The following is a 24,367-nucleotide window of genomic DNA, read 5'->3' as shown; positions in this document are numbered from 1 at the left end:
TAATGAAGTTAATTTAAGAGAATTAATGTATTTTTGGATTATTTGTAGTAACGAATAAATAAAATAAAAAATTGACAGAATTCTTTATGCTTTTGTGACATTTTTGATTTGTAAATATTTAAACTCTTGATATTTGTTGTAAACGTAACGAAAAAGTAATAGATTGTTTTATTATAGAACAAATGTAATAGCAGGAAATAAATATATAATAAACACTTTTCGTGGTATTCGTACAATGAAAGTACACCTTAAATGACACGAGCTCGGTAGCGGACGGAAGACGAACAGTAAATGAGAGGAAAGCAAAACAAATAATATTTTACAGTTTAAAAACTGTGTGGATCTGTAAACATGCAGTTATAAACGTATCCGAGTACGACTTCGCCCGGCATTTCAAACGTTCTTTGTGTTACGCGCCTACAATTATCTATTTCAGGCTTTTATTTCATAATTTATTTATATTTTTAATGTCACTAGTGATGTAAATCCGTGCTATTCGAAAAAAGTTTTTGATATCTTAAATGTGACATATAAATAAATAACAGGGAAAATGCTAGATGCAGGTCGCTCTCAACTGGTTACATAAGAAATCTATAGGAGAATGTCTAGAAATGTCCAGCTGTGAACGTCTTACAGCTAAAATGATGATAATAGATTGAAAGACATCGTGAGAAGCGCTGCTGGAGTTTCGCATGGAGAGAGACTGTAAGTTAGAGAATAGATCGATACAGCATTACAACTGACTGACAGTTATTCAGTTAAAACATGCTATACTAACTATTTGGCCGTTTGGTTCGTATATTTGTCGGGTAACGTTGTTAGGCACCAAAAAAGTCTATCTAACTGATGGTGTAAACGATGTATAACGTTTAGGGTGGTTTGTACTCGTGCTTATTTATGATAATATAATGTTAAGTCATCAAATGTCGAGTAGTTACAAAGTTGCATTTATTGGTAGGGATGTAATAATCTATCCAAACTATCTAAAACCACGGTGGCGTTAAAATCCTATAAAATATCTATGTAACGGGTCGGACAAAGGCTCCCGAGCGGATTTTTATATGGGGTTTTGTATTTAGGCTAAATTCTTCTTCTGCTGCTGACCGGGAATTTTCTCCTTCCAAAAGTGGTTTTTCGGCAGGCATAAAAATATTTATACATATGGAGAGAGAGAAAGAGTAAGAGAGGGGTAGAGAGAGTAAGATTTCTACTTATGTACCGACTCATCACGATATCTCTGAAGCCATAAAGCTTAGAGACTTGAAATTTAGTGTACATAATTAGACAAGGATCAGGGAGGCGCTCATTTAAAAAATGAATGTTTTTGAACTATATATATGGGCTATAATAAAACTTAGCCAGCATATATATATTTTTAATTACTAAGAGTTTATTTCATTTTAATTTGAGAATTAAAAAAAAGTAAATCAGATACTAAAAACACAGAGTTCCTTTTTTAAATACAATCAACGATGAAAATAAAAAAAAAGTTCACCTGAAATAACTAGTGACTCGCCGATATAATCCGCGGTCTTTATTTCGTAAAACATCGTACATATAACAGGCGTTGGGTTTTTAATTACCGACAATGATGTGCGGCCGCAACGTTCGCGATACGCGGCCCCGCGTACGTTTATTGTTGCCGTAAAACAATAAAAACATGTATAGTGACACGCACGCATCGCTAAACAAACAAACACGAAACGCACGTGTGTTGACTTCAGATTTTCAGTCCGTATAAATAGTAAATGTTTTTGTTGCCGTAAATGCCGGACGATAATGATCTACTGTGAGAAAATTAAAGCAAGATGTAAATTTTGATTTCAATTCATTAAATGTATAATTTTTTATGGATTATTTTATTTAGTTACGAACGATTGAACGCTGTACAAATAATGAATTTCGTAGTAATGAATTTACCAGCAAGTTTAAATTTAAATACCAAACTCCACAATCAGACAAGCGGAAGCGTTAGAAAAAAACAGAAAATGAGTTTATTGTAGACAGACAGAATCACGCTGTCGCGAGTCGTACCTAGTGAAGACGTAAATCCGAACCTTTCTACTCTACTTCTACAGCCCAGTTCATAAAACGTTACTCTTTGCTGTCACACACGTAAATTATGTAGAGGCCATAACCTACAAAACGAATTTTCCGGAGACCTTCAGCAAACGTCCCACCATCCTGAGACACGTTCTCAAGTTTTCAGAGAAAGCTGCGTCTATAAAGCAAGAAAAAAAAGTTATTCGCAACGAATCGAGAACAAATGTACTTCGCCGATCTCTTGATGGCTTTCCAGTCCTGTGGTTGAAATGTACTGTTATATAACATATATTATTATACAGACATACCATTTCAGAATGGCGCAGCTTACAACAGAAATCCAGAGGAAGCCCCGGAACTCTGCTACCAAAAGCAAAGCCTGGGGTATTAGTAAATGTGAAAAAATCAAACTAAATATAGTCAATAAGTATAAAACACTATTAATTAGTTTTCTTTTTTCTGTGTAGCAAAACAGAGAAGCTCGTTGGCATTTAGAGCTTCACAGGATTACCGTTTGCGGAAATTTGATTGTGCTCAGCCTTGATCTCTACGGCGTAAATCTCTACAGCAAATTAGTTTAAGAATTTTATGCTCCATGGCCTAGGTGCGGAAGCTATCAAGAGGGGATTTCGACTCGGACTGTTCCACAAAATGAGATTCTCCTGATTATCAAAAACAATGGTACAAGACATCTATGACAGATCCAGTGATTCAGTTTCTTTTGGCGGAAGTAATATTGATATTTAAAGGCGTTTTTTTTACACAACAATATCAGTTCAACTCATAGCTAATAACAATATTTCACGTAAATATTTATGTATATAATAATATTTAATTATTTACTTATATAATAACTATACACATAATTATTATTGTCACTGTTTATCTCTGTTATACCTCTCACTAACCTCCACAATATGCAAATTTATTCCTCGTCATTTCGTTGACATGGGCAGTGACCCCCTACAGTAAAGATGTGAGACTTGTAATTATAAGTCACGGGTTCGATTCCAGAGATACAATGTTATATAATTAACATTAATTATATAAAATTGTCACTGCTCACAAACAAATTTCCAGAGGATGGGTTGTAGTTTACTCTACATATCATAATACAACAATACATGATAATAGAGCTTGGAAATGAAATGGTCTACAACGGTTTTAAAGATGCCTTATAATGAATAAGACTTCTATCAACTTGGGCTCTTCTGGCATACTTTTCATAACGTTCCTATGTGGATAATAATATGAATAAAGGAATACCTCGGCTACTTATAACTGTAACTAGTCCGATTGGAAATTTACGGTTGCAGCTTACGCCAAGCTGTGGACATCCAATGGCTGGAATGATGACGATGATAATGACCTAAAGTGTCTTTTAATTTACGTAATGCTCAGTATTCGGATTCAAAAGTGAGAACTGTTCCTACAAACATAATTACGAGATGAAAACACATTTGAAAGTTGAAAATAGAAATGATTATGAAGTTTACGCGCGAGTCATTTTTATTACAACTTCGACGTAATCGCAAGCAATGACCACAGCGGATGTTACGTCATCTGCTCTAATCACCAAATAAATGTTTTCATTTGTTTCCTTTTACAAACATAAGTCTCCGGAGTTATTTATTAATTTTCTTTTTACTAAAACAGCATATTAAGACTAATACTGCTTCATCTTACCAGACATGTGAACCAAAAAAAATATCTCGTCAGTCTCTTAGAAACTAAATGGTAAATGAACTCGAATTAAATAAATACCTAAGTATTAGTTCTAAAAGATAAAAAAAAAAACTTTTATTCTACAAATTATTGAAGTGAATTTTATGCGCAGTAGACATTAGAACTGTCAAACCCACTAAGTATTAGTTCATAATTTATTATTTAGATCACATAATGCCATGCAAGAATTTAGCGTTTGTTGAATATCGTATTTATTCTTTGTTGACCCTTGCAACCCATGTCATTAGTAATGTACATCTTTTGTTAAAACCACGAAAATGAAAAATCCAAGAGTACAAATCAATCAAAACGCATCAAGTTATCTCATACAGAATATCTCAATTAACAGCAAGCAACGAATGGCAATCACAAGGCAGCCATTTTGTAAACCGTTTAGAAATCAATTAGCGGACCACAAAGCGTCGTAGCGGACCGAATTAACCTCATCTGAGGGAGCGATCCACACGTGTGTGTTGCTATAAAAATAAAACGGACAGTCCGCTCGTCTAATCTGAAATGTGCCGCGTTTAGTACGCGATCAATTTTACTACACGATTTTATTTTCAACTTAACAATGTTTATAATTTTATAACTTTACTTTACGTAAGATAGTGGATAAAAATTGGCGACCGTCATCACAATCAACAGTCATAAGAGGACCTCTGCTGGACATAGGCGACCTTCATAGATTTCCAATGACATCAGTTGAAACGGCCTGCTTTCAATGTTTTCCGATGACCTTAAGAAGGCCATCTACCAGCCTTGGGGGTGGACAACCTGCGTCTTCTGAATATCAAGGCACCAGAGGCCGTCTATTATGCATTGTTTAACCTACACTCCGTCTCTTCAACTTGCCAATCCGCTTAGCCATGTCGTATTCGTTAATTTCTATCGTGTAAAGATCTCCTTATTTTTGATTCGGTTTCTCGTTGAGAAACCCTGATCATAGGCCTGTCCATTGCTCATTGAGCAACTGTGAGCTTGCCAATGGATCTGGAAGTTGAAAAACATGCAAAGCAAGCGCTGAAAACATTACTCGATAACAAAGTACTTTCTATATTGTAGATCAACATGTACAAAGACAACAAAAATTATATATGTGCTGACAAGTACCCGATGAAAAAGCAGGATTTATCAAAAGAAACATGAAAAGTCCTGCTCATTTCATACGCTTTTTCTCATTATTTCATGACCTTACTAAAATAATATATAAAGCTTCTTCGTCCTCATCATCTCTCATTGAGAACATAAGCTTGAATAACTAAGGAGTTATTATGAACTGTGTAAGTAACAAAAAAGAAACCTGGTTTAATTTTGTGTCATATTATATTTATGCGTATGGTGATAACACTATAATACAACGAGTAAAATTAAATTTATATCGATGGAACCACATTAACAGATTTACGATCTTACCATGTACTTGACTTTTGTTCTTTACACAGGATGAAAGGGTATACAACTGATTTATTCTACACATAACTATCACGAAGGTCATTGTTGGGAATGGCACCAAAATAAACGCTGATTGAACCTTAGTTGTAAAAATTTATCTTTTGAAATTATTTTAGTTATTCATAGTTGAATGCAGGTAACGCAAGACCGGTATCATGGCGATTTTTTGGGAAAGCCTATACCTTACAGTGGGCGTGCTTCGGCTGAAAAGTAGAAGAAAAACCTTATTTACCTTGTCTCCTGCGTTTTTATCAAAAGTTAAATGACATATATTTTATATGTAGGATTTTCTCAAAGATTCAAACAAGTATCTTTCATATATTATGATTTTCAACGTGCACTTTTTATATGACTAGCTAAATAACATGACATTAGTAATCAAACAATATAATACCATGAAATGATTTTAGATTCAAATTCGTGCTTCAGTTACTTTATATTTTTAAAATAAAAGTGAATATTTACACAATTAAAATGTTATTGCTCTTTCAGGAATTTAGAATGCATCGGTCGATAGTTAAAGTTGAAAATTTATTCATTTACTTGTACAAGTAACTTACGAAATGTGAATGCGCCTTCAATACTTCCGAGCCCTGTAAACAGGTAGGGGGAAGCGTATGAAAAGTTTATGCTACTGAAATGTTAATGTGGCTTACATATGAATGAATGGCTCGACCATAGACTATACATCTAATAACAAGAGCCATTAAAAAAAATAAAAAAATAACAACTTTGATTTTTACGAAAAATTAGTCTACTTTAAGTCAACAATTCTTCTGTTTCTTACCTAAAGTTTTCATTGACTATAGAAAATTCAGAATATCAAAGTTAAAGTTATTTTTCAAATATCAACATTTTTTTATTATTAAACTAGAAATCGTACTCTAGCGTATAAACGACGAATTTCACGAAATGATTTTATACATGTAGGTGTACAAAGCTGTAACGACTAAGCGGATACATTCCAGCTCCAATATATTTATAACAATTTATTGTATACATTTACACATATATTAAAAAAACTTAGTAATAAATAAAACACAAGTCCAATTATTCTCAATAAAATTTCGACTTGTTTTGATTGTTGGATGAGGAGTTATCTGATTTTGTCTGAGACAAATAATCTATAAACACTAAAAGGTCTAGTCCTTTACGTTAATCTTTCAATTTCAACTGGTGACTAGCATTAGTAAACGATAAAAAAGCTATTAACTCTGCTTGATATGTCTTGGCTAGAAATTGAAAAAAAATTGTGATTAAAACCTTTTCGTAGAAAATCTTAGGATGTTCCAACATTACGAAAGATTAAAGATGGCCAACTTTATACGAAATAACGAGAAGCTAGGCCGACAAGCACGCCAGCACCTCGCCCATAATATTTGAACGTTCTCGGACACGTTATATTACATTTTATTAGTTTACAACAGATAATTAACAAGTTTCCAAGAACGAGCACACGTGACGTCCTCTATTAATTTTATTTTAAAACTTTTTTGTCGCTCGGACTAAGACAATGTTTACATAAAGTCTCTGGTACGAAAAGAGTCGGGTTGGATTTAATAGGTCTTTAAGTTTTTTTTTAACGCGCATGGAGTTATTTTTTCGTTTTTTAAAAGTCGTTAAATGCGTTTTGAGGAATATTTATTTATAATTTTTAAATAACAGGTCGGGTTATACCTATAACATTCCTTAACGAAATCTATTATACGATCATCATTCTATTTTTCATTTATTTAACGTATTTAATAAAATACAATAATATGTAGTAGTTCTAATAAATCATTAAAAATTATCAAAATTCGAAAAAAATAATTCACAACATCATCCTCATAAAATGCCAATAAACATTCTATTATTAACGTCTTACTTTGTTTTTCTGTAAGATATAACTTACATTGATCACGTTGTTCAAAACACCAAGTAATGACACATGTAATTTTAAGACAAGTGTTATATGCCCTTTTGCATATTTAGTAACGACTCACCGTGTTTGAGTTGGTCATGTGCGAAAAGCAGGTAGCTCAGCGGTGGCGGTTTAAAATTTGCACCGTAGGTCGCGAGTTCGACTCCCAGGATACAGTCTCCCAGAATTCCACTGGGCTCGAACAAATTTTCGGAGGTTGGACAGCAGCGTCCTCTGTGTATATGGTACAACAACACTGCGAGTGCCAATCCGTCTGCCAAGCGAGGTGATTATGGTATATCTTACATAGCTATCTTTGGACGAGGCCTATTCCTTGCAGTGGGCACCTATGGGCTGAAACGACGACGAAGTGCTAAAAGTCGTTTTATTTTTGCGCCTGTTATTTATCTTCTATTAAACTGTAGAGACCAGATCATGCTTTAATAATTTATGTCAGGATTTTTACTTTTAGATGTTTGTTGTACCTTTGTACATAAATAGAACGCTATGTGCCGCCTTACGTTTTCGAAACCTACAATACTACTATCTTCTTTATCGAATATTTACACTTACATTTAGTTGAAAAGAAAACTCTCTTCTTTAATAAATAGTATATACACGACTCGGCTATTTAAGCTTAAAGTTGGAAAAACTTAAATAAATATCTAAAATTGCTTTTTAATTAATTTATTTAGCCTTCTTGTTTCCCCCTCCTCATTTAATCTCTGCCGGCAATTGACAGACACGTTTTGTATTGGTGTAAAGAACTTTCATTAAGTTTTATATACAACTATAAGTATATAAAACTAAACGGGGCATCACGTGTTGCTGTGTTATGCATATAATATAAATCTGAACGAAAAGACAGCTTTCATACTTCAAAATAATTTATTAATGATCAAATGTAAACTATACATTAAAATATAAATTAACAATGAAATCCATTAATAAACCATTTAAATATTCACCTAGAACCCCAACTCTGTTTTGAAAAAAAAATCAAAAACTTTCCCGGGGAATTTCCTAATAATTTATTAAAGTTTTGCGGCTATAGAATGTATGGTGTGTGAATCTATAGAGTACAGACATTCATTTTTGTATAAATAAAGATTTCTTCTTATTTTTAATTTATGTCTAAGCGACCAAGTTCCTTTTTCTTGGTTCACTATTTTCTTATTTACATTTTAATTATTTACATTTATTTATTCCTATAATTATTATATTCTTTTAATATACTATTGTTTACTTATCTATTCACTTTGTCAACCATTCTCTATGTGTTATATCCTTACTGGCTGTGTGTGCACCATCTATCATTTAAATAGATAGCATTAAGGCAAATTATTAACATAATGCATTCTTTACGTCTAATTTAAATACTTTTTTTATAAACTTTAACCTTATTTTCACTATTTATTGTCTCGTATGCGTGTATATGCTATTTAGTATAGTTGTCATTTGGCACACTGTTATTTGCTATTTTCACGTACTAATCCTTTTTGTTCCTGGGATACGCCGGCTGATGCTTAGGTTTATTCGGCAGTCAGTCGGAGGTACCTCAGCTTGAGCTATCGATTTAAGGATCGCCGAGAGCGGGGAACGATGACTTGATCTGTGATTATTATTGGATTATGGATAAGCAAAGCAGCAGCTGCAGCAGGTACTACCTGTCACTTATTAGGTGCTATAGTGCTACTGAAACCGATGTGCTGCTCTATACGTATGCAATATATACAGGAGGGATGGAGGAGGGGCAGTATCGATCACTTCGTTCCGTCAGTTCGTCGTCAACACTGACGTTCATACTTCTTTTTCCACGCTTCCCACCTCACTGCGCTTTCCTAAGGAGCGCTACAGTGGTTTCATTTTAGCTACTATTTACAAAAATCACCTCAAGAAACTCTATAATAACAACTGATGAGAAAATTTTCTATTAGTCTGATACTATTAATTGCCAAAAAGATTATCTGTAGGACTTTTAATCAAACGGTAGATTTAGTTGTCTTTAACCGCGCCTGGAATATCGCCAGGGCTTTGATTCTTATGAATACAGAGTAAAAATATTCAGAGAGAACGGTTAATTCGTACATTCGGTACATGTATTATTGCGGCCTGAAAATTATAAACTGTTATATAAAAGTAAAAATAGAATATTGATACTTTGAGTTTTCAACATTTTTCAATCCTGTACCGTATTCAGATACAACGATCAAGAAAGGTCATATAATAGTACACAATTTTAATTCTACGGTCAAAATGATATAGATAATGAATGTACACACAGATATTCATCTTCTTCCCTCCTATACTACAATCAAGAGGGCTTACTACCACTTGTTAATCCATACTAGAAGAAGAGGAAAACGCGCCATAATTATAAGAAAATTGAAGAATCATAATTAAGTGTTTATATTACAGAAGAAATATTAAAAAACAAAATTTAAGTTTTTTTTTAACGCTAATTAACGTATAATTTTCTTCAAAGCAAATCTTCCGGAATAGATTTATTTACATATGTACTCATCTTAAAAAAATATTTAACTTCAAAATTGCATGTTTCTAAAATTTATTTTATTATATCCTTTAAAAATATGAACAATATTTCTATATGATTATATCTTCTTATCATAAAATAAATAATACAATTTGCATGTCTCTGGCGGTGGACGCTCTGCATTTTCAGAAGCGTAATGTAGTGTTCTTAGTAGTGAGTAGAACGCCGAAGTAAATGCGTCAAACATAAACACAGGCGGTAGCGTTTAAACGTGCGGCGGAAACGTCCTAATCCTTTGTGATCGTCTCCGGCGCGTCTGTCCGCCCGTCTGTCACGGCGCTATGTTGCCACTGTAATTGTACCGACTATAATTGCCAAACTTCCGCGTCTATTGGCGTTGCTATTGACGTTCCGCGTGCTCTATGGCCCTGTTTTAGAATTCCAAATTCAAACATGTTATTGGAATTTCTAAATTACGTATTTTAAATGGTATATTCAATTTATATGTTATATCATTGTCATCGTCGTTTCAGCCCTTAAATGCCGTAGACCTCCCGCAAATATGGGTGCGCAATGGCAGCGCGGTATTATGATACTAAGAGAACGCTGCCGCCCAACCTCTGGAAACTTGTTTGTGAGCAGTGACAATCCTGTACAACTTATGCACAAAGTGTGATTGATTTATATAACTATCTCGGAAATCAAACCCGCGACCTACGATCGCAAGTCTCAGTCCTCTAACGCTGGGCTACCAGTGCTCACTCATAGGTTGCGTATGAATATTAATAAAAAATAATAATTGACGTAATTAATAAAAAGAAACTAGATGTCCTCCACCACCATCCGCTTCACGTACTTAATGAACGCCGATTTTTTTCATGCTAAAATGCTTCATGGTTTGTAGTCTCTATTCTAGATTTCGAGGCCACTGCGGGATTGCGAGATATCTCTAAATATTTTCCTGAAAAACCGTACAAAAGAATTAATAATTAAATCCACATTAAATAAGTATTTATAAAACGGAAACAATATTTTTTTTTTCAAAAAACACAGTCAAAATTCAATTCATAAGTACAAAACAATAAACAAATTTTAATTGGAAATAAAATTCAGTTTTTTACCTTTCATCGCTACTTAATAACAAGCGAGAACGTTTATAACAAACTGGACCATAAATGCTATATCATCAGTAAATACTTCGCATATGCAAATGTTGGTCTAGCACAACAGTTGAGTTTGAAAAACTTAGCATTCCATTAATTGTATTTTCTTGCTTTATATATGTTACTAACAATTATTAACAATGTATAAATTCGAATTAAATAAAATAAAATCTTGTAAAAGCGTTTTTATTGTTATTATGATATTTGTGACCAGCGTTATTTTAAAATCGATAAAAGAGATCATTTAACAAAGAGTTGTTTGATACTATGTTGCTAGCGATGTTTCGTCAATCGAATTACCTTTAATACTATAATTTTCTCTGTTCGCGCACAACGTCGGTTCAACGCAACCATCCGGCATGTTTTTCCCGGAGCATTACAAATAGACAATACGCGTACTGCTCTGCTAGATTTGTTTATGTTTATTTAAATTTACATTCATACACGATTTTCGTATCATTTGCGCTTTGTAGTCCCAGTAATGGCCGCCGTAGTACTGTTTTAGTAATCAGGGTTGCGCAATAATTGTTTGACATACCGAAAAAAAAATTTGCGTACCAGATTTTTTTTTACGCAAAGACTTCTAAAAAAGCATATTTTCACGTAGAATAACCTTAATTATTGTATTAAATTGATAAATATTTATTGATCACTGTGTAAATAAAACGTTGTTATGATTCTAATATCTTTATATATATGTGTGTGTACGTAAGCCAGTACGAATACGACATCAATGACCAGTTTCTACCATTCACACAGTAGAAATCTACAAGTCCCCGTAATACTAGAATCAGGCCGAGTGTTTCTTCAGTCGGAGTATGGCATATGACAGATGGCAATAGAGAAATGTCAAAAAGCAGTAAAAAGATGAAGACGTATTTTGTTTCTAAAAGACATTTTAAAAATCAACTAGTGCTTGATCGCCTACAGTCTCAATCAGGCCTTCCTTAGTATATAAACTGCCAATCGTGACAGTAGACAAATGAGGTTTTATTATTTATGTACCAAAAAAAGCGAGCTATTTTGCATCCCTGAACAATCGAACCGAGGCGAGTTATTTCTATTAAATACCCACGTGATATGTGCTACTGTTTCCGCCTTAGAACAATAAACATGGCTCCATATTGTTTTAGTACCAACACGATGGTACGAGATTGTTCAATCCGACCTGCAATTCAAAGGAAATTTAGAACGTTATAAAGACCTCTAACCGGTTCTTTGTTGATAGTGCCAGCTTATTTCACGCAATAAACGATGTCATTATACAACATTATACAATATTGAGAGTTACTCCAGACATACCTGCGTGAGTACTAAAAAAGCTATTCTGGGTTTTTACACACATATCAATTTTTTACATGTAACATATCAGGACGTTTTACTGGCGATAGATCGCTGTCACTAGAGGTCAAGGTCCATTATTATATGTCTTGAATAATTTACTGTTTGCAACTTCTATTCGGAAAGTTGCGTCCTTTCATTTTTCTTTCATCGGTTTATAACGAAACCTTTGAAACCTGCATACAGTAACCGTGCAGCTTGCTCATTCTGCGCTCGGTCACACTAAATGCGATTTTAGCAAATAAATATGCAAATTATATTTGAAAACATTTTTAGATTATTATCGGCTAATTAACACTGGAACTAATCTATGAAAACGCCTTTAACCTTAGGCTGAGTACTTCCGATTTACTTAACGAACGTTCAATATAAAAATGTAGAAAAGTCGTATCCCTCTGGGAAGACTAGTCGTATGAACGTGTATAAGATTTCCACTTCACATATCACGATGGGTACGTGACCATAGGGCTTAAACTTTTTAAATTTGGAACAAATATTCTTTTCACCGATTAAAAACCAGCAGAGAATAGCAAAGAATTTTACTGAATCCGACCCGCAATGGGTGTTGAAGGAAAGGGGGTGTTGAGTTCATTAAGAAAAAATATGACCAATAAGATCATAGTAAATTCGAAAGCGGTTTATATTGATAAGCTACGAAGAGAGCCAAGCATGTAGACGAGCCTTTTGTCAGTTTACAAAATGAATACGTCCCCTGTCCAGATTTTGTAACTAAGCCGGTTGACAACAGTGAAGTAGCGACGTATTGTGATAGGCAAAAGTATACATTTACTATCAGTTTAACAAAACTTGAAGTGTTGGAATGAATAGGCAAGTGAAAAAGATGACGATAATGATGATGCAAAAATAACAGTATTACAAGGTGACCGATATTTTTCTAGTTTAAGCTGACAAAAATTTAAAACAAGCATTGTCAACTTCTTAGGTAGATTAAAGGCAGTAAAAAATATTACAAATATATATATGTTTGTAATGCTATCTAGAAAACAACATCAAAAAGTGACCCTGTATAACGTTTTCTTCAGATTCAATAGTGTACTCTGTGACAGTCCATTTAAACCTATTTGTGCGACTAACAGGAGAACCTGATCCTGTTTGCGAATAGAAAGAAACTCCTAAAATATGTCCTTTTGTTATTTTATCTATTAGCAAAGCATTAAAACCGGCTCCATATTATCATAGTAATATATGATAAGGCAAATTTGCTTTCAAATATTCTATTACTGATAATAACATTAATTATAATTAGAACAAAATGTATAATAAAAAAATAATTAACTTTTGTCAACTCTCCAATGTTTATGTAATTCGATGTCTACATGTCAAATGAAATGTAATTAAAATAAATAATTTATTTTAAACGTTTCTACATGCATGTGTTGCTCGCGCGTGACGGAATTTCACTGAAACTGCTGCGTTAAGAGAAATCGCAAAAATTGCGGGAAATATAATGACAGATGTCAAAACTTAGACGAGTTTAGATTTCTTATTGATTCGGTTTTTAAATAGGTTAATAATATTCAATTTTATATTTAGCTTCTCGTTCAATATTATGCTTACATCATATATTTAAACGTTATTCAAGTCTTGAATTGGATGAACTATTATTATATAATTAATACAGTTTTTCGTTTTCGACTCATATTTTAGTAACGTATTTTGTGAACTGATAACACATATCGGTACTTTTCAATTATTTTTTTTCATTTAAGTCTTTAATAATTGTAATTCGGTTTTAACGTTTAATTTAGTTACAATCGATAAATAGGAAAATCTCATGTTATTTTTTTATTGCAAAATGGCTTTGACGGTATATGCCCATATTAATAAAAAATAGTATAAAACCTGTTTAAAAAAGTCGTGAATGGTATAAACAAAATGTTAGTTACATATATAAAATTAAACACCCATAATGTTTAATATAAATTTATTGTTCAGTACATACTAAAACATTAGGTAATTGAAACGACTGACTTTTTATTCTAGAAAATTCAAAATTTGTAAAGTACTCAAACGTTTGTTCCTAAAAGATTCTCTAATTTGTAATAATATGATAGACCCGACTCTTTTTATACGTGGTAGATACTTTCCTTAGAAAAGCGTAGAAACCAAATCACACGTTAAACAACTCTGAAAAAAAAATTAAGTTTAAAAAAACTAAATATTCACCCCATAAGCCGTGCAAAGGAAGTAATAAAAAAAGAAAGAAAAATGGTGTGATAAAGAATAATTAAGTTACATAGTTTATATAAATAAATAATTTATATGCCAAGAAAATAAATTGCCGTACAGTGAAAATTCAATCTATATGTACAAAACATTAAATTATAAATTGATATTAGGAAAACAATCTATTTTGCTACTATATATCGCTGGACCCAAATGCTATCATCGTATTTTAGAAATGTCTAGGACTACTGTTGGGTTTAAAGAATTTCGCTTCTTATTAACGGCTGTCCTTTGTTTTTTTTTATAAAGTCTGTTTCTAGCAGCTGTTTTTTGGTTTCTCTTCTCTTTTTTTCTTTCACGCACCATGTATAATAAAAAAATTTAAGGAATCGAGTGATAGAAAAAAAATTCGTGTTAAAAAGTGTATTTAATATTACTGGTGAATCGCGTTGTTTCAAAATTTGTTTTGTAAAAGCCCTTGTTAAAAAAGGTGTACTTATTTCTAGATTAAATGTTAGATTGTCTTTTCTATTACTTTTCAGAGGCCGTTGACATAAGTACTCATCACTTTGCCTAAATGTGACAAGGCCTGAAATTGTATTCCGCGGGAATACACAACAAGAGCTAAGACGACACCTTCGAAAACACCACACTATTACGGCCATGTCGAAATCTCTTAAAAATAGGAGAAAATATGGAAATTTCCGTATTTTCATCCGCTAAATATTATTAGGTTAATGAACTAACTAAATAAGCCCTATCTATAAACGTTAAGGTTGAATAATTTAATACATAAAAACAGTCTGTTTCAAAGCTTCCATCCGTCCACTACTTATTAACATAAACCGTTTTACGCCATCACTAACCTAAATTCTACATAAATTAATGAACGTTGAAGTTTTATGGCTATTTCAACAATCAATTAAAATGTCCGCATTTACTTGATTTTTTTATTCGAATTATCAGAATTCCACGCGTACAGCGGACTAGATTCGTTAAATAACAGCTTCATTTGTTTAGAGCAATACACATAAATTACCGTGATCGTTTTTAGAAATGTTTACATACTATTTTGGTTGACATACTATTCGTTGAACATATGTCTTTCTTTACATGCCATTGATAATACCTCCATACATAAACATTGCATTTTGTAATGAGATTTAAGAGCTGAGATGAGAAAAGAAACCGCCTATAAATGTAGTATCACTTACGACTAAAACTGTCAACTTATCTGATTGGTCTGTCAAAAAAACAAGTATGCGTTTACATTAAATTGTCTGCATCCTTCAAAAATAAAAAGTTGTTTTTGTTGAATTTCATAAAAATAAAAAACTATAATACAAATCCGATTTAAGAATTACAGAAAAGGACAGCGATTCGCTAAATTAAGAACCTTTGAGTATTATGTAAAAAAAATAGTTACTTGCGCACGTTTTAAATGAATAACTACGTGCACTTAGTTCATTTTTAAATTTCTTCACAGTTTTTTAACTCTAACTATACCCATCCCTTATACTTGCTTACAAAAGAACAGATAAAATAACGCTATATTATCTCTGTCCGCTAAGTACAGTTTAGTAGTAAAAGATCGTTTAGGACAATATATAATAAGTCTTCATATTTTACCTATGAGACTACGATGTATTTGTCTTCGTAGATTTTCTGCACGAATGGAAAAATACATCATATTATATATATCAATGTTGCTATTTCTTTCAATTAGTTTCTATGACACAATCGCCTAAAGATGTTAAATGTCATGTCATATCACGTGACGCGCGGCAAAAGGTAACGTACAGATTGTTCATTCAAAATCAATTCATTTTCGATTGGGTGAAAACCTCGTTTTACCAGTCGATTTTTAACGACAAAAATACATTACGGAGAATTTTAATAACAAAATTCAATTCATATGATTCCTTAAAGATAAAAAGAAGCTCGTCTACTACTGACCTAAGAATTAAATAAACATGACTAACAGTAACAACTGGAGAAGCAATCAACACTCATTTCTTATTACCGGCTTAGAGCTTAGCACAGGAGAGTTCGCGGTAGACCACCCACGGTCACCTGACAAACACCAGAGCACGGTAGCCGACTTCCTCGCATGATTCTCTGTAAACTTTTTTATTGCCGCATCTTTTTTAAGTTTAATTAGTTGCAATGCGATCTGAATCCAAATGTCATCATATACAAGAAAATAAGGTTTAGAAATGCACACTACCTTGATAAAGATATACAATAATTCAAGTTCTATCTAAGACATTTAATTAAAATATCTTAATGCAATAATTGCTAGCAGGCTATTATGATCTTCCAATGAATTTTAACGATCTTCTCTACCAAGCCAAAAGGTGCAAAAATTAATTAAGGTGGTTTAGTGAAATCAATTGGCTGTACTTCAAAACGCTAAATCGTATTTATAACTGTGTTGTGTGCACTGATGAATTTATCTGTTTAGGGCTGCCAGTTAATCGATTAAACAGTTTAAATCGAAATCGATAAAACGCAGACGGCTGTACGAAGCCAAATAAAACGCAATCCGCTCTAGCGATGAGCGACTTATTTATTTAAGTGGTACAAACGGACGCACCACCCGCGGCAAGGTGTTTACATCGACCACACATAAAATGTGACCTCGAAAGTCATTGCCTATTCGACACTTATTATTGGATTTTATCGGTTTTCAATTGTTCTAAAGCTATTTCTTTTACTGATGTAAGACAGTTTTTAGATGTAATGAGTATTTTATGCGAGGTTTTTAGTTTATAGTTGTTGCTTACATAAAATTTTCATTACTTTCAACCTGCCCACCACGGTAGTATTATTATATATATTTATATACACATATATATATATACAGATGATTTCAAAATGTATACTCGGTAAAGTTTAATTCTAAAATGAATCGTATTGGAAAATTAATTTAAAATTAATACAATGTCGTATAAAAGATTGCAAAGATGTTTAAGAAGTAAACCCTTTTCCTTAACCAAGTGATTTTGAATGATCCATAAGTTATTGTAATAAGTATATTTAATTACATTGTCCCTTCATGTAAAATTTAGTCAAATATAAATGTTGTTTAGTTTCCGAACTTGATATCCGGACGATGTATCATTTTGTGTGAAAATGACGTTTGCTGACAGTTGTGCTTTGTTATCGTGCAGAATATTTTCGACTTATTTTATCAGAACAAAATTCTCGTGTATTAGTGCAAGCAGATTTCATATGGATATAAGAGATGAAGCGAAGTCCACTATGGAAATCGTTAACGTACCACCGATTGTATCCACATATCGACACGCGTTGCATACCTTTGATGATAAGTTCAAAAACGATTTAAATATCAACTTAACTAAGTTGAAATCAATGATGGACAATTTGAAAGCGGAGGACTTGGGATTCGATAACAGTTTAAATGATCCAGCCACATGGAAGAGACCAAACAAAGCGCCCTGTACGTACGTTGAGGTGTTCCAAAATAGTCTTGTTAATATGAGTATATTCGTATTGAAGCCGGGATTTAAAATGCCCCTGCATGATCATCCACATATGCACGGTCTGTTAAAAGTGATAGCCGGTGCTGTGAACATTAGGAGTTTTAGCGAATATCCTCTAAAGGAAGCCGTAAATACTATTGATTTTACTATACGCGCGAAACACGAAGCGGCTCGCATTGCGCATGGCCTACACAAGCGCAGGAGATTATTTGCTACTATATCACAAAACTGTGTGTGCAGAGCAAACTCGGAAACATGCATATTAACACCTAGTATTTCTAATTATCATGAAATAGAGGCGTTAAATATGCCTGCCGCATTTTTTGATATTCTGTCACCACCATATGATACATTGATAGAAGAGGTAGGTCCTAGACGTTGCCGATATTACTATGTAGCAAATGAAATAAGCACAAATTTGGTGGAGTTGCAGGAAACAAAAGTGCCAGAATGTTTTTATTGTGATCAATTACCATATTTAGGCCCCTGTCTTGGCTAAGAGTCACATAGGAATAGGGTAGTATAAAATTATAAAGATATTTTGATGTTGGATGTTCTATAGATTACACAACTGTTACCATGATATCATTCTCCATCTTTAATAAAGATCATTCTGTGTTTGTATAGTGCAAATTGTTTTGTGCTTTCACCTAAGGCAAATGACTTGTTATATTAAGATTATTTAGCAAATATTTAAATACATTTATTCTTTATCACAAGTTACCATATATAAAATATAATATGAATGTTTCCTGATGATCCATAAAGTATTTTTCTTTTAAATTGTGAACCATGTTTTATGGAAGACTACTGGTCACTTCAGAATACCACCATAAATAGGATATTCAATTTTCTGTTATTCCTAAGTAAATACTCTTTTTTTCTAATTTCTAATCTTCAGTGCAATTGTATTTGCTATGTCTTTACTACACATTCCTGTCTCATATTAATAGAGCACCTAGCATTTGGTGCAATGGAAAAATCTCTTACAATTAATGTTCTTTTATAAATATATAAGATTATAACTTCTCACTATGTATAGCCCATATGACTATATATATATATATGATTAGTAATCACTCAGTCACAACATAAAAGTTCATTACTAACATTTTCATATTATCTCTCCATTCATGCACATTTTTTATGCTGGTATTCTAGTGAATGGTCTGCAAGACTTTAAGGTATCATTGATTCAATATCTGAGGATTTTCAGCCCTGTAAACCATGATGGCTTTCACAGCTTCATTTAATTCAGGGCCTTGAGAATCCTGTCTGCCAGCTAAAAACACTTGGCCATAGATAATTTATGACTGAAGCATTATTTACATATAAACTTACAACATTTATAATATAACATATAAATTCATCTGGTCATATAAACTTCATCACAAAATATATACTCTTAATGTACCAGATAGAAAACATTGCTCTATTTAAATTAATTGTAGTCAGTTTCCAAATATTTTATGACATAAAGTAGTTAAATATTTTATGGATATTTAATGTTTAAATGTCTACAGTTGATGTGTCATAGGTATATATTAAATGTTTAATAATATTTCTAACAAAATTGAATTTTTTATAACCTCGGGCTGCAAATGTTTTTAAAAGATTTTATGGTTTTTGATAATCAAAACTTCTTATTAGATATTAAGCTAATTGCAAAAGAAATTTGAATAACTAGATTTTTCTTAGAGGCTCGCTGCAAGACCATTTTAACCCATCATGCCTTTACTATCATACTAAAGTGTTTCACTTGTACTGATTTAGAGGTTAAATTAATGCAAAGTATAAATAATATGTGTATTTGAAAGTTCAATGAGAAAAAATATTTGGATGCTGAAACTGTAAAATTAGCAGAATATTTAACAGTATTTCTGCAGTTTATTGTTGTTATTTAAAGTTTTTTGACAATGAAAGTCTCTATTGTATATAGTTTAGTTTATAGCCTTGAAACTACTCATGCTTGTAATGTCATATGGTAAATTTCCAATAAGGTAATTGTGACAACACAGCTCTTACATCTTTCAAGATTAAAGACCCAAATCAGGTGCATTTATGCATTTGATTTGGCTGGAATGAAGTTTATTATTGCTATTATGCATGATCAGTGAGTTTCACCCTACAAATGGTAATGAGACAGATTTAAAATGTGGACCATCACCAGGCAACAAAAGAAAGATACTGAAGAGACTGTCTATTCTGCATTACAAATATTGACACAAATTTATTAATAAATTTTTTGGGGTTCTCCATTATCTACCCTACCAACCAATTTTGATTTATCATTGATTTATATGATAGGATTTTCTCTAATTTTTGCATTTTCTAATTTTTACTATCTTTTTATTTATGGCATGTTGTGTAAAGATATTGTGTTTATCTGTTAAAAGTATTATGTATTGTTACAAAATAATTGTTTAAATTCAGTTTGACTAGGTTACTGACTGCTATTGCTCAACAATATTATGGCGCAATTGAATGCACACATTATAATAAATATAATATTTTACAAAATCTGCTAATATTGTGCAATCTAATCAAGCTACTGCTATTATTAGGGTAATAAAATCTTTTATGAATCTATATTAATTAAAATCAGGGTTTATCATGACCATCTATATTCTAATCTGAAATTTAACATAAAACTTGTGAAGAACAAATACTATGTATTTACATTAAATGTATATTAAAATTTTCTAATTTGTTTTTCCATATATTTTCCTGCTTTATTGTTAGTTGGGTTTTGTTTGGATTATAGAAAACATTTTGATTACATTCTGAGGTAGATAATTGATTATTTATATATATACATTGCATAAATATTAGATAATACAACCAGAATTCCAAAAATATTTGTCAAATCATTGTAAAACAATGTATACATTTACTATAAGTAATAAAGAATGAAAATAAAAACAAAAAAGTGATTATTGCTGTGTTTGCAGCTAGATTGTGTCATGAAACATTTTACTTTGTTAGATTTCCCATTATTGCATGTATTGCCATATTGTCTAACTTTAAGGAGTGTCACATCACACAATACATCACAAAAATTATAAATAAACAATTTTATTATTGTTAAAATCAAACATCTAACATTAAAATATGTAAATGTACAGTATACTCTACAAGGTATTTGAAACAATTGTGAGTGCAGTATTAATAAAAAAATTATAAATAGTCTAATGAAATACTTTTAAACCAACATCAAATATTCTATAATAAAAAGACTGGTCAATTTCTATGGAGTAGAATACATCACAATTTATTTTACTTACCATTATTGGCAGTAAGAAAAACATGTTTTTGTAATAGCTCATTTGTCTCGAATTGTTAGCAAACTTATTTTTATTGTTAAAAATATTGTTTTGTTTCTCCTTTCCAATTTAAAAGGTAACTTTTCAACATACATTCCCTTCTATGTATAGGTATGTGTAAATAATATTAAGAAAATTAATAAAGTAAATGACAAGCACCAAATATTCACAATTAAATAATTTATTGTTTTTCTTAAGATTTAAATTTAATATGGATTTAGTGTCAAATTACCTGATCTCTAAAATTATTTAAAATGTCTACGGTGTACAATTTGATTGTCTAGAACTTTGATAATTAACAAGTATTGTATAAGTTGTAATTAGAGTTAAGTTTCGTTTTCTGTACATGGTATTAATGTTTTTGTTAAATAAAATCTTGGAATTGTTGTTCTACTATTTTTTTTTTAATTACCTAGCAGGCTTGATGTATCAATAGCATTACTTAAGGTTACATCAATGATTTTTTTTAAAATATATTATAAATTATGTATTATTAGAAATTATTGGCTTATGTGTATTCACACATTATAATAAAAGAAATAGAATATTTTTAAATTTGATATTCGTCGTCGTCGTCGATTCAGCCCATGCAACCCAATTACAAAGCAGCTTCAGGAGAGCTGAAGATATCTTTGGGGTGATTTACCATAATCGCCACACTTGGCAGACGGTTTTGCTATGGCAGTATGTGGTACTATAGTATGACCATAGAGGATGGATACTTGTTCTCTACAATTTGATTTTAACTGATGATATATAAACTATTTGTTCATTGTTCAGGTATGTCAAATATCGGTCATCGTGGCATTCTTTGGGAGAACTATGCTTAGCAAGGGTCGTCTATTAGCTGACATTATAATGATGAAATAAGTAACTTTTTCCTTAAACCGGAAGAAAGCGAAATATTAAATAATATGATTTACAATTGAAAATGATACAGACTTTTTATGCAAGAGAAATATATATTGGGGAGTGCAAAATATGATGATCAGAATTATTACGTTAGGTTATTAACATAGAGAAAGCTTTTTAAGTCGCTCCCATTTGGTTCACCAGTGGTGAAATTTGCGCCCAGCGAACGAAAAGCACCAAATGTTATCAATCGTCCATTCGCCTTTGAGTTGGAATGCTAAGCGGGTATTATCGACGACATCCCAAGCCGAAGTCCCCTTAGGTCAAGTCATTCCATGAAGCATACGCATGGGAGACTTACGAGCATAGCCATATCCTGATTCGGTCGTAGTATATAGCGGTACGAGCAGGGTTCTTCGAGTAGCCCTCGAGCATCGCCATTTTAGCATAGGTTTTAGGTTATGCGCCCTCTAGGCACTGCTACGGAATTTGCAAATTCAACACGAGTTACAGTGTAAGCCAGATTTAAAAAAATAATATTTTTTTTAGAGTGTACTGTTCCCCGAACAAGCCCCGAGAATACGTAACAAAGTTTAAATGGAATTAAAAAAAACACAGTAAGAAAACAACTCAAGTTATCGTTTACGATAAAAATGAAACAAATGTTATGATAAGAATTATTTTATTGAAATGATATAATGTCACAAAGTAAATCATACAATATAAACATATCCGTCAACAATAGCACGCGAAAGATTAAACAAATTGCTTATAAAGAGAATAAAATAGTTTATGAATAATTTAATTCGCATTAGCATTAAGACTTTTGATCAGCACCACATAGCAAAATAAAGAAATTGAATCAAAAATATATTATTTTTATTAGAATTCTTTTAAAATGTTATAATAGGTCCGGTGGTTACACTAGCTATATACATTTTTTTTAATTAAAATCAAACAGTATTTTCATATACAAATACCAAAAATTTACTTGAATTTGTGATTCAGATAGAGATATTCGAATGTATCAACCTAAAGTTTAGGAATTGACCTATAGTGGGAAGGCAATTTTATATAAAAAAGATCATGATATTGCGAATTACCGAGTGAAATGAATTATAAGTGCTTCTGTAAATGAGACGGCAAACCAAAACTAATTCCTTATTATAACTTTATATCTATTGTAGTGCTACCGAAGCTGCTGCACCACGCCTAAGGCACGCACGCGGCGAGACGGGGGGGGGGGAGTATCTGGCGCTTGGTACCGTCCGACCCCCGTCAATTAAATACCGGAATACGCGGCACAGAGATTTTTGGGGCAATATAAATAAAGCTTCAATAACTTCACGCAAATTAGCATGCGAAATCCAAGATCTGGTGTTATTAATAACTTTTTTAGATACGATGTCGTTCATACATAAAATAAACATCACAAGATTAATTTAGCACGTAGCTCGCTGGGCACAACAAATTTTGCGCAAGATAACAGAAATATTTGATAAAAAGCTACGTGACAAAACATTATCATCTGATATCGATATCGCAATAATCTTTTGAGCGTTTTTCGTAAAATGTAAACAAACACACACGAATCGATCTTGGAACACCGATTTTATCTAAACAAGAACTTTTTTTTTTATAAATGCAATACAATTTTTATTCAGTATAAAATGCTATTTGGAATAGTTTATCGTTCTGTAAAATTTAAACTTTATACATATACACACACTGACATAAAAAAAACGTTTATAAAAAATTATTAATGATTTTAAAAATAAATACCAAATACGGAAAATATATTCTTTTTTTAATTATGCAATATTTAGCAATAAAAGTTTAAATTTCTTACATAGCTGTTAATAAAGCTGTTACAAAGCTGTTAATAAATTAGAAATAAGATGCAAATTATTACTTTTACACGTTGGTTGGATTGGACATTACTCGCACATACGAACAGCTTTTCAAATGAATTTGGCAGCGCGACTAGAAAAATAACATAATGAATAATTCAAAAATATCTTTAATCTCTTCATCATCAGTTCAGCCGTAGGACTTCCATTGGACATAGACCTCTCTCAAAGGAAGCAGTTTGAACCCTGTGTCTTCTTAGTCCAAGGTGATTTGTTCATTTTATGTCCTATGCTGTGCTTGTCAATCCGTGGTCTCTCCTCCAGAACTTTAGTGTCCCAGCAGCCATCTGTTCATTCCATAGCTAGTAGAGTAACTGATGGTATTATAATTTTATTTGTGTAATTACTTTTCTTTATTGTGTAATTAATACATGATGAGTTATAAAATGAACTGTTAGCAACTACTGAACTAAATGATAGATCCTTATTACAACTTAAATAAAAATGTGATATACAAGTAACATG

At 32.1% G+C, this 24,367-nt stretch overlaps 1 protein-coding gene across 1 annotated transcript; it reads left to right on the top strand.

Annotated features, from left to right (window-relative positions):
• Window positions 1-17,446: 17,446 nt before the first annotated feature.
• LOC137925958 (2-aminoethanethiol dioxygenase) lies at window positions 17,447-20,470 on the top strand. The gene has a single exon (XM_068769455.1). It carries the CDS (start codon window positions 17,447-17,449, stop codon window positions 18,314-18,316), a length of 870 nt encoding a protein of 289 aa, XP_068625556.1. The 3' UTR covers window positions 18,317-20,470.
• The last annotated feature ends 3,897 nt before the right edge of the window (window positions 20,471-24,367 follow it).

The sequence above is a fragment of the Battus philenor genome, unplaced genomic scaffold, assembly GCF_028537555.1.
Source record: "Battus philenor isolate CCGP_79_NKW_IND1 unplaced genomic scaffold, ilBatPhil1.0.hap1 SCAF_28, whole genome shotgun sequence".
Taxonomy (NCBI): domain Eukaryota; kingdom Metazoa; phylum Arthropoda; class Insecta; order Lepidoptera; family Papilionidae; genus Battus; species Battus philenor.
The sequence above is the reverse complement of the archived record's forward strand: the minus strand, read 5'-3'. Positions and strand labels throughout refer to the sequence as shown.

Coding starts and splice junctions, on each gene's coding strand:
- LOC137925958 (XM_068769455.1), top strand. CDS start 17,447: ATGACGTTTGCTGACAGTTGTGCTTTGTTATCGTGCAGAATATTTTCG.